Here is a 12,031-nt window from a genome sequence, read left to right on the forward strand (position 1 = left end):
GGTTCAGGTAGGACAAGTGTGGAGCTCTCTTTTGTACCATAATATATCACTTTCCCTCCCTCCCGAAGTGTTAAAACTATATAACATCCCAAACACATAAAACTAAATGAACCATGAAGACCAGCACACAGAGAGCGAACTAAAAGCTCAAGCCGCGTTCCCAAATCAGAACTCATCAGAACTCATCACTACACATCCTACAAATCCCAGCATGCTTCACGCATGACCTCACTCTACCCGGAATCACTGAGTGAATATAAATAACAAAGGTACCGCCTTCTCTAGTCCATTCCGACCTACCATTGGTGCTAGAATTGTCACACAAAGCTAATTCGTCTCCTGAGTGGCTGAGACGATAAAAGTGGTTCTAACTTCCTTAAAGGGACAGCACACTGCCCTTCCTGCAGCTGTTCTGTCATCACATGGCTTAGGAAACGTGAATTATAATTCAAAGCAGGGTCTGGGAATACACATCAACATGGTGAGCAATTGCTTCATACAGGCTTTGTCCTTATATCATGTGTGTTGTGCGGTTTACTTGCTGGGTACTTTACAATGAGTTAACTTCTGCAAGTACATGCTAAAACATTACATGGCGAATCTTAGTGTAGGATGGGGTTGCTTAGGTAATGTTATAGATATAAAGGTGTAGGTTGAAATCGGTGGAGAATTATTTGCAGTGTGAGACTCTAATACTAATGATAGTAGATTCCTGGTGCACAACCTGTGATCCGTGGGCCCCATGCAGCCATTTAGCACTGTTTGTGTGACACTAATCTGTCTTCCCAATTGCCCTGCTATAGTAGTGCAGTCTCATGTTTTATGTCTCCTAAAACATATCCCCAGTCTAATAACTCCTATAGCATTTATACAGTCTCTGACCGTCTCCTGTATCGTGTCCGCAGTCTCTGACCGTCTCCTGTATCGTGTCCGCAGTCTCTGACCGTTTCCTGTATCGTGTCCCCAGTTAGGGATGAGCTCAGGCGTGTTCGCATGGAACACGTGCAGAGCCCGCCAGGAAGTGGGCGCAGCGCTTCGCTAATCACAGGCAGTTAGACATTGCCCGATCTCTGCAGCCGCACATCGGGGCAATGTCTCACTGCCTGTGATTAGCTCCGACTTCCTGGCGGGCTCTGCACGTGTTCCATGCAAACACGCCTGAGCTCATCCCTATCTGCAGTCTCTGACCGTCTCCTGTATCGTGTCCGCAGTCAGGGATGAGCTCAGGCGTGTTCGCATGGAAAACGTGCAGAGCCCGCCAGGAAGTGAGCGCAGCGCTGCGCTAATCACAGGCAGTGAGACATTGCCCGATCTCTGCAGCTGCACATCGAGGCAATGTCTCACTGCCTGTGATTAGCGCAGCGCTGCGCTCACTTCCTGGTGGGCTCTGCACGTGTTCCATGCGAACACGCCTCAGCTCATCCCTATCCGCAGTCTCTGACCATCTCCTGTATCGTGCCCGCAGTCTCTGACTATATGCTGTTGTGTGTCTGCTTCCTCTGTGACTGAATATTCACAGAATTTTCTGTGAAGCCCTTTGATCTTAAAGGTCGCTCTGGGGGGGCTATATCAACAAAGTTGACCACGAATGTAGTAGATGTTTTCTTGTAGGTTATGTTCTTGGTTCTTTGCACCAGTGTACAACTGCTGCCTGTTTACAGCCTTGCAGCAACACACATTGCAACAAAAAAGATTACCTCTTATCACTAAACCCCTTTTTTATTTTATTTATTTTTTATTTATTTTTTTATTTTTTATGTTAAATCTGTTTTATTCAGTTTTAGGCTGGGTTCACACTGAAGCGATGCGGGAATGCCGCGAATCCGCGGCGGGTTCCCGCATCGCATGCCTCCCGGCGGCAGTTCACACTGCCCTATGCGAACTGCTGGGAGTGTCAGTGAAACGTTAATGACACCCCCAGATCAGTTTGCATATCGCAGTGCGATCTGCAAACGCGGACAGGAATCGGATCGCAGGGTGTGAACACCCATGCGATCCGATTCTGCTGCAGACCAAAAAAAGGGTCCTGTGTGAGTTTGGGGCGGGTGCGATGCGAATTCAGCCATACTATCTGTATGGCTGAACTCGCATCGCACAGAGATCGGATGTGATTTGCACTGCTGTGCGGTGCGAATCACATCCGGGTCTCCTAGCCGCAGCAGTGTGAACCCAGCCTTAAACAATATAGAGTGAAAACATGAATATCAGTCCATTTCCAATGCAAAGGTCTATTTTTAAGTGCTGTAACTAGCGATGATTTCAGGTGTGTTAAGATCCTAATCCAAACCCACCTGATCAAGCCCATCAGGAAGCTGTCACTGTCACTGTACTGGGTCATCTGCGGCCAGGGCATTCCCTGCCCATGGGCAAAAGGAATGCCTCAGCCGCTTATGGTTGGCTCAGTAGATTGACCGCTTACTTGTTTAGGTGCGTATGGACTAGGATCTTAAACCGCCTGACTGTAACCTATAGCAACCAGTTTGCTGGTATTGCAGTCAAGATCAATTCTGATTGGTAGCTATAGGTTACTGCACCTAAAGCACTTGTGATCCTTTAAAGGGGTTGTAAAGGTAAGTGTTTATTCACCTTAATGCATCCTATGCATTAAGGTGAAAAAACAACTCGCAGTGATTGCTCACCAAACCCCCCCCCCCCATTTTACTTACTGGAGCCCTTGGCATTTCATCCACGGGGGAGCGCTGTCTCTAGGCTGGGGGTTCTCGGCTGTTGATTGGATAGATTGGGAGCCGCTGCTGTCAATAAAATCCATTGACGCCTCTGCCGGGGGCGGGGCCAGAGTCCTGAATGCGGCGTCAATGGGTGGCAAATGCTGGACTTGGGAGCACGCGCACAAGGTATCCCCCCCCCCCAGGAGAGCGCTTCTCCCAGGGGGTTATCTAATGCAGGAAGGAGCTGAGAGAGCCGCAGAGGGACCACAGAAGAGCAGATTCGGGGCCCCTCTGTGCAAAAGATGTCAGTGGGCTGCCCTATGCATGAGAAACATAGAAAATAACCCTCTTTTAAAATCGTGCGGTACCATGCATTTTGGCACGTGTGAAAAGACCCACATTAGCAGTTGCATGGAGATACTATTAACACTTCTAAATAATGTAGCAAAAATTATGACGGTGCAGCTGGTGTGAATGAGAAATGGAGCAAAATGCAGTTGTAATGCAATAGGCAAAGGCTGCTTGAGAGGTTAAATACTTTTGTGTGTAACACACACACACCCACTATACTGTATTTTAGTTCTATAGTTATCTCATGTCCTATATGTGCTGTGCTAAAATAGTACTTTCTCCCTTGTATAACCAGAGGCTATTCATTGATTATTCTGCTATTTCATCTTTCTCTGTAGGCTGTGATGGGAATACAGTTGGTGGTCACTTTATTGGTGGCCAGTATCATGCAGAGAGTGTCCCCCCACTACTCTTTTGCACGATGGATCCTCTGTAATGGAAGGTGAGTTTACTTTTCTGCAGATTCTAAAGGGTTGTTGTGGGTTTTTTTTTATTTTTATTTTTTAATTGGTGCGTCCTTTTTTAACTTTATGTAACTTAAGAGGTACTATGTGTTGCAATAGGTTTTCAATAATGATGCTGGGAACACTTTATTTTTTGTTTCACCAAAACAATGAAAAATTTGCATGAAAATCCCCAAAACTTAGTCTCCAGTAATAGTTTTTAGGGATCTTTTCTGTTATTCTTTTAGGAATGCCATGTGAGACTGATATTTTAGGCTTTTGTTGTAATATTGTCCACATCCCATTAAAATATTTCAGTATCTGCAATGGCTGCTAAAGCTTCCTTCAAGCACTATAGTATTATTGTTTTACTAATATTGGCACAGAGATTGTGTACAGTATAGTTCTTTAATACTGTCCCAATGATTTTCTTTTGTTTTTATTTTAAATAGCTTGTTTCGTTTCAAACACCCAACTGAGGATGAACTGCGAGCACTTGCTGGGAAGCAGAAACCCAAAGCCAAGAGAGAAAGGTGAGGCCATCTACTATGTCTTCCAAAGAGAACAACCTTCATTTGTAAAGTCTATGTCTGGATCTTGATGTTTATCACTACTTAGTCATTTGCAGTGCCTTGAAAAAGTAATCATACCCCTTGAATTCCCCCCCCCCATATCTCACCCTGACCAGAACACCACCTTCTTTCACAGGTTTGCTGTGTTGCCGCATGGCTTTGCACAAATGGGATTTCTTATGGCTTTCTTTCAACAATGACTTTCTTCTTGCCACTCTTCCATAAAGGCCATTTGTGTAGTGCGCGACTAATAGTTCTCCTGCGGACAGGTTCTCCCACCTGAGCTGTGACTCTCTGCAGCTCCTCCAGACCTACCATGGCCCCCTTGGCTGCTTATCTGATTAATGCTCTCCTTTCCTGGGCTGTCAGTTTAGGTGGACGGCCATGTCTTGGTAGGTTTGCAGTTGTGCCTTCCTCTTTCTATTTTTGGATGATGGATTGAACCGTGCTTTGTGAGATGTTCAAAGCTTGGAATATTTATTTATTTTATACCCTAACCCTGCTTTCAACTTCTCTACACCTTTATCCCTGACCTGTCTGGTGTGTTCTTTTGCCTTCATGGCCTGTTTGTTCATTAAGGTTCTCTAACAAACCTCCTGAGGGCTTCACAGAAAAGGGGTGTGTGTGTGTGTGTGTGTGTGTGTGTGTATGTGTATATATACTGAGATTAAATTGCACAAAGGTGGACTCTACTAATTGGGTGACTTCTGAAGGCAATTGGCTCCATTTCCATTAGGGGTATCAGAGTAAAGGGGGCTAAATACAAATGCACGCCACACTTTTCAGATTATTATTTATTATACAGGTTTTATATAGCGCCAACTGTTTGCGCAGCGCTTTATAACATGAGGACAGACATTACAGTTCCATTAAAATTTGGTACAAGAGGAATCAGATGGCCCTGCTCGTTAGATCTTACAATCTAAAAAGCAAGGGTCAATTGATACAAAAGATATTTATTTATAAAAAAGTTTGGAAAACCATTTATCATTTTCCTTCCATTTCACAATTATGTGCCACTTTGTGTTGGTCTATCACATAAAATCCCAATAAAGTACATTTACGTTTTTGGTTGTAACATGAAAAAATGTGGAAAATTTCAAGGTGTATGAATAGTTTTCAAGGCACTGTAGTAAACATGTCCAAGGAAGTATTCAGTATTCACCAACGTATCCTTTTATGTACATTTTGTTGTTCTGTGTTCATGGATACCCTGGATGGCACAGTATATGGCACTTTTTAGGTGGATATTCTCTCAAAGAAACATTAAAAAATCCATAAATATGGCTTTTATTTTCATCCTAGCTTTGTGCCATAGTGCCTTGGTTTTCATTAAAAAGACAAAACTGGTTGCAACAAGCACAATATCATTTAAAATCAGCAAAAAACATAGCAAAACAAAGCAATTGGCAAACAAAATTCAACCCTCTCAGAAAATTCAACCCAGCGGTAAGTATGCAAATACTGCTAAGTCAAACACATCACTACCCTGGGAGCAAACAATTGGAGTTCCGACTATCCAAAATTAACTTGCTTAGGATGAATGAAAGATCCAAATGCTTTCGCTGGTAAGCCTTCTTCACGGAGGAAGATGGGAGGTTTTAATCAGAAAAATAGTAGGTGTTGAAATAGTAGCACACACAAAGGTCGCATCGCCTAAATTCCACTTCTTAAAAGGAAGCAAAACCTAAGCTAGGCATTGAATGATATGCTGGGGCAGCCTCCTGTGTTTTCCTGTTCAGGGTATGTCCTACAAATAAGCCCACGGTAATTGAGACTTTGTACCCAAAAAGGAAAGACTGGGTGTATGTACCCACTGCATAACGGGTTCAAAGACCCAATGATTTCCAAAACATCAGAGCACACTCAAAAATTGAAAAATGCTGCCAGGTAACCCTGTAGAATGATCTGAGCTCTGTCGTTTAAATAACGTTAACCATATAGGGGTTCATTAACAGCTACAGGGATTATGGGGGGGGGGGGGGGAAACATTGTAATGAAGGAAAAGCATTTACTGTGTGTGACAACAGACTTAAAAGGAAACTCTAACAGTTTTTGGTCAGTTCTATTTATGCGTGCAAATGTATAATCTATTTTGATTTTCTGTCTAAATTTACAAAAAAACTTGCAGTACAGGACATTTCCAGAACCTGCTGGGCCTTGCTAAGAACTGCACATGTTTACTGCTCTGCAGGTTAAAAATCCAGATGAGTTTATCTCTACTAGCAGAGAGGGACAGTGTGTACCTCCTCTGAGTCATTCAGCTATGTATGTAATCTCCACCCTGCCCTTACACATCCTCTAGCTCGGACAGTGGTTAGTGAGTCGGTGGAGGAGAAGAAAAGTGGGTCTTCAGGGTCAGACGAGGCGGAAGGTGAGGAAAAAAGAGGTATCTTCCTCCCGTTACAGGTTGTCTTTGGAAGAGGTAGACGACCTTTTAAAGACCATAGAAGATTGCACGTAAGTTTGGAAACTACATTTGACGCAGCTTTCTTGCAAGCATCACGTAACATTGACTTAGCTTTTGCGGACATGGGTGTCTTGAAAGACAGGACACTATGGACAAGAGCGCTTATTCTTTGGCTAGCATAGAATCCCAAGCCTTATTTAAAAATCTCAAACCAGCAATGGCATCAACAGTGGTAGCCAGGAATTTAGAACACTGGTTGGAACAACTAAAAGGCCATATTGAGGCAGGGACCTCTCGCAAAGATTTGCTGGATACCCTCCCAGGCCTACGAAAGGCAGTAGATTATATGGCAGATGCCTCAGCTGAGTCATCGAGGAAGCAAAAGCTTTAACAGATGCGAGCTCCTGGGGGTGGGGGGCACATCTGGAGAACAGGATGGCCCAAGGGTCCAGGACAGTGGAGGAATCCAGAAGGCCCTCCAACTGGAGGGAACTAAGGGCCATTGCTCTGGGTCCTTCAAAGAGATTGTCAAGGACCAACACATCCAGGTGTTGTCAGACAACGCCACGGCGGTGGCATACATCTCAAGGCAAGGGGGCACAAGAAGCAAGTGTCTTCTAACCTTGGCCTTACAGATTCTGACATGGGCAGAAGACAACATGGCATCCCCAACAACAATACACCCGAAGGGTAGCCTAAACCAGATAGCAGACTTCTTTAAGTAGAAGAAGGTTGCTAGAATCTGAATAAAATCTTAAGTACAGAGATTTTTCAGAGGATAGTAGGCAGATAGTGCTCCCAGGGTAGACCTGTTTGCATCCCAAGCAAATGCAAAAGTTCCAGTTTACTTTTCCCTGAACAGGCAAGACCAAGCAGCCAGTCTGGACGCATCAGCTCAGCGCTGGACCTTCCGCTTGTGTTACGCCTCCCCCCCCCCCCCCCGCATGTGCAGATGATCCCTTTAGTGCTGAGAAAATTACAGGGAGATAATATGACCCTGATTCTAGTAGCTCCGTATTGGCCCAAGAGAGCTTGGTTTTCAATTCTATTAAAGCTAGCAGTAGATCACCATTGGTTGCTTCAGGTTCAGAGGGACCTGCTGACTCAGGGTCCCCTTCTGCATCCCGATGTAGGTCAACTCAGGCTGGCAGCCTGGATTATGAGGAGCAGATCCTGAGGAGAAAGGGTTTCCCTGAAGGTTTAGTTTTGTATCCTGCTAAAAAGCAGGAAGAAGGTCACAAGGGTTATTTTATTTTAAAACGTGGAAGAGTTAACTCCTGGTGTATGTCAAAAAGTTGCTCTCCACAGGAGGACATTTCCGTTCTCGAATTTCTCCATGACACAATGGAGAAGGGTTTGGCAGCCATTACCTTTTAAAAGTTCAAGTAGGGGCACTGTCACTGTTTCTAGAGAGAAGGGTTATCTCTAGACCCTTTTGATACTTCGGTTTTTCAAGGCACTAGCTAGGGCTAGGCCGGTTCCATTTAAGTTTATCCCCAAATGGGATTTATCAGTTATTTTGCAGGGTCTGACTAGAAGACCTTTTCGAACCACCAGACAAAGCCACAATAAAATTTTGGCCATTAAAACTGTCACTGCTGATAAGTCACTTCGGCTAGAAGGGTAAGTGAACTTCAGGCAATCAATCTATCTATCATTGAGACTTTCTTGACAGCTTTCCCAGATTGGGTAGTACAGAGGATAGACCCCGGGTTTTTTTTCTGAAGGTTGCTTCAGTTTTTCACAGATCCCAAGAGCTAATTCTGCCAACGTTCTGTCCATTTCCAACATGCCAACTAAGAGGAGAGAATTTCATAGTCTGGACGTAAAGCGATGCATTTTATGCTAACTGGAGGTTACAAGAGAATTTAGAAAGTCAAATTCTCTATTTGTTTTGTTTTCTGGGTCTCGTAAAGGGTTACGGAGCTTCTAAAAGCACGATTTGGAAAGTGGTCTCGGATGCCTATCCACAAAGCTTATAAGGATGTGGAAGTAGAACACCCCACCCCCACCATATGGGTAGTGACCCATTTATTTCGGCCTGTAGCAACATCCTGGGTGGAACGAGCTGGGGCTTCACCAGGGCGAATCTGCAAGGCGGCCACATGGACGAGTTATTCCACCTTCACTCGTCACTATAGGATGAATCTGCTCTCTGCAGCAGAGCAGTCGTTTGACAGACAGGTCCTGCAGACAGTGGTCCCACCCTAGGAGTAAGTACTCGGTTATCTATAGGTGCTGTCCTGAAAGATGAGGTGAGAAAACCTTAGTTAGGCTTACCGGTAACTGTGTTTCTACGAGTCTTTTGGGACCGTACCGATGACCCTCCAAATATGGTGTTATTGCTTATACAATTTCAGCATGGCTGGAGGTACTCAACAACGACTGAGGCCATGGTGGAAGTGTCTAGGCTTTAAATAAATGACTGCAGTGTTTTCTGGGAAGTGGGTGGAGCTGCGCTCTCTCCAGGTCCTGTCCTGAAAGACTTATAGAAATACCATTACCGGTAAGTCTAACTAAGGTTTGTGTGGGGGGGGGGGGGGGTTATTTTATTTTTCCCGCTTCAGGACTTGCTGCCATATGCTGGGTCAGGTTTGTCCAGATGGGGAGATTATCTGCTTGGAAGATAACCAGAAATGGTGTCTGCTGCAAGACAGCATTTGGGGGTCCAAAACTTGAACTCTTTTCCAGAATCAACCTCTCCATTCTTTTAGATCCTTACCTTTAAAGACCAGCATTCAACTTTTCAATTACTTCTTGCTGATGTACCAACAGTTGCTAAACATTGGAGCAATCACTTTTGCCAAGTCCATGAGGTCTGTAGATGTCCAAAAATATCACTGCATTGGTGTACCTTGATAGTCAGAAAGAGGATCTTCTTGAATGTTTGATACACCCTAACTAAAAATCAATGCCGCTAATTACTTGCTGTGGTTACAGGTTTGTGGCTCCATTGATTTTAAACTTAAAGTACCACATGCGTAGAGACTTCATTTAACTTTTATGTAACTGGACTATTCCTTCAATTATTGCAGTAAATACAGTTATACTTTGCACTTCTCCTGTGAAAGTTTGAAGGGAAGAGCTGCTAAAAAAGGACAAGAATGTTACTGTGTGTGTGGTTTTTTTTATTTTTTTATTCTAGAAGAGTTAATGGGATGGCAGAAGAGAAACCCCTGACCGTGCCAAGAGACATAGACTTGCACTTGGATGTTCAGCCAAACTTGCACTTGGATGTTCAGCCAATCACTACTGTTGATGCCCTCGGTAATGTGTTTTTTTTATTTTTTATTTTTTTAAGCCTAAAATGTAAAGCTGTAACAAAATAAACAATGGGTGACAAGTGTTTTTAAAATGTACTGTACATGCTGAAAAAGATAAAATAAAATCGATGTTTCCCTTAACCACTTAAGGACCGCCTCCTGCACATATACGTTGGCAGAATGGCACAGCTGGGCACAAGCACGTACCAGCACATTGCTCTTTAAATGCCCAGCCATGGGTCCTGAGCTCCGTGGCCGCGGGACCAGTGGACCCGATCGCCGCTGGTGTCCCGTGATCGGGTCACAGAGCTGAAGAACGAGGAGAGGTCTGTGTAAACTATCCCCTATTTTGTATAACTTTTGCACAAACCAATCAGCAATTGCTAACTGCGAAAAAAAATGTAGAAGAATACGTATCGGCCTAAACTGAGGAGAACTTTTTTTTTTTTTTTTTTTTTTTTTGGGGGGTGGGGGGGGGGGGGGATATTTACTATAGCAAAAAGTAAAAAATATTGCATTTTTTTTTTTTTTTTTTTTTTTTTTTAATTGTTGCTCTATTTTTGTTTATAGCGCAAAAAATGAAAAAAATCGCAGAGGTGATCAAATGCCACCAAAAGAAAGCTCTATTTGTGGGGGGGAAAAAGGATGCTAATTTTGTTTGGGAGTCACATCGCACGACCGCACAATTGTCAGTTAAAGCATCGCAGTGCCCAATCGCAAAAAGGGGCTTGATCCTTTGACTGCAAGTTGGTCCAGGGCTTAAGTGGTTAAAGAGGAAGGAAACCCTGATGGATTTTACTTCCTTTTTTGTTCCCTGCAAAGTAAAAGCATAATGTGACACTTACCTGCAAACTAAGCCCACGCTGTCCCCGCTGGAGGTCACATTCATGTTCACCCCTCTTTCTTCCAGGGCCTCTGATCTGGCTATGTGACTGGCCTGAGTCGCGTGATGTCACTCCCACGCATGTGGATGGGAGCCCCCAGTCACGGCACTCGCTAGTGAAGAAACAGCACGGCGGGCCGTTTCTTCACAGCGCATGCACCGATGACATTATCGGCGCAGTACAAAGTAAATATCTCCTAAACTGCGCACGTTTAGGAGATATTTACTGTCCATATAGCTAAGCCTTATTGTAGGCTTGCCTATAGGTACAACTTGAAAATGGAGGTTTACAACCTCTTTAACTAGAGCAAATCAAACACTTTGTTTTTTTTGTTTTTTTTGTATGTCTGATGCCCAACTACTTATTTAGTTTGTTTATACTGAAATGCTTTTTGAGCACAAGATCATAGAATAGTACTCCTCTCTCTCTCATCGGCTTTAAGAAAGGGGATGGATGTTTCTGGGGCTTGAAGATAAAGACGGCAACAAAAAGAGGTTAAAGTTTCCTATCTGCTAGAAAAACGGTTTTTGTTACTGCCAATGTTGAAGAGGCTTTGCATAATTTTCTGTTCTTCTGACACCACCTCACAATAATAGGAGCAGAATGGCAAACAAAACCTGATAGACTCTATCTCTCTATCTCTATCTCTATCTCTATCTCTATCTCTATCTCTATCTCTATCTCTATCTCTATCTCTATCTCTATCTCTATCTCTATCTCTATCTCTATCTCTATCTCTATCTCTATCTCTATCTCTATCTCTATCTCTATCTCTATCTCTATCTCTATCTCTATCTCTATCTCTATCTCTATCTCTATCTCTATCTCTATCTCTATCTCTATCTCTATCTCTATCTCTATCTCTATCTCTATCTCTATCTCTATCTCTATCTCTATCTCTATCTCTATCTCTATCTCTATCTCTATCTCTATCTCTATCTCTATCTCTATCTCTATCTCTATCTCTATCTCTATCTCTATCTCTATCTCTATCTCTATCTCTATCTCTATCTCTATCTCTATCTCTATCTCTATCTCTATCTCTATCTCTATCTCTATCTCTATCTCTATCTCTATCTCTATCTCTATCTCTATCTCTATCTCTATCTCTATCTCTATCTCTATCTCTATCTCTATCTCTATCTCTATCTCTATCTCTATCTCTATCTCTATCTCTATCTCTATCTCTATCTCTATCTCTATCTCTATCTCTATCTCTATCTCTATCTCTATCTCTATCTCTATCTCTATCTCTATCTCTATCTCTATCTCTATCTCTATCTCTATCTCTATCTCTATCTCTATCTCTATCTCTATCTCTATCTCTATCTCTATCTCTATCTCTATCTCTATCTCTATCTCTATCTCTATCTCTATCTCTATCTCTATCTCTATCTCTATCTCTATCTCTATCTCTATCTCTATCTCTATCTCTATCT

General features: G+C 43.1%; 1 protein-coding gene across 1 annotated transcript in view; it reads left to right on the top strand.

The window, feature by feature from the left end:
• Positions 1–327: 327 nt before the first annotated feature.
• Positions 328–12,031, top strand: part of TMEM161A (transmembrane protein 161A) — a 35,313-nt gene continuing 23,609 nt past the window's right edge. Inside the window, exons 1-4 of the mRNA XM_077475465.1 lie at positions 328–481; positions 3,359–3,462; positions 3,916–3,996; positions 9,591–9,712. Of these exons, the coding sequence (XP_077331591.1) occupies positions 479–481; positions 3,359–3,462; positions 3,916–3,996; positions 9,591–9,712 (310 nt within the window). The 5' untranslated portion in view covers positions 328–478. The remainder of the gene's footprint in view (positions 482–3,358; positions 3,463–3,915; positions 3,997–9,590; positions 9,713–12,031) is intronic.

Source organism: Lithobates pipiens, unplaced genomic scaffold (genome assembly GCF_037356315.1).
Source record: "Lithobates pipiens isolate NorthernLeopardFrog02 unplaced genomic scaffold, aLitPip1_a1.2 Scaffold_13, whole genome shotgun sequence".
NCBI classification, from domain to species: Eukaryota; Metazoa; Chordata; class Amphibia; order Anura; family Ranidae; genus Lithobates; species Lithobates pipiens.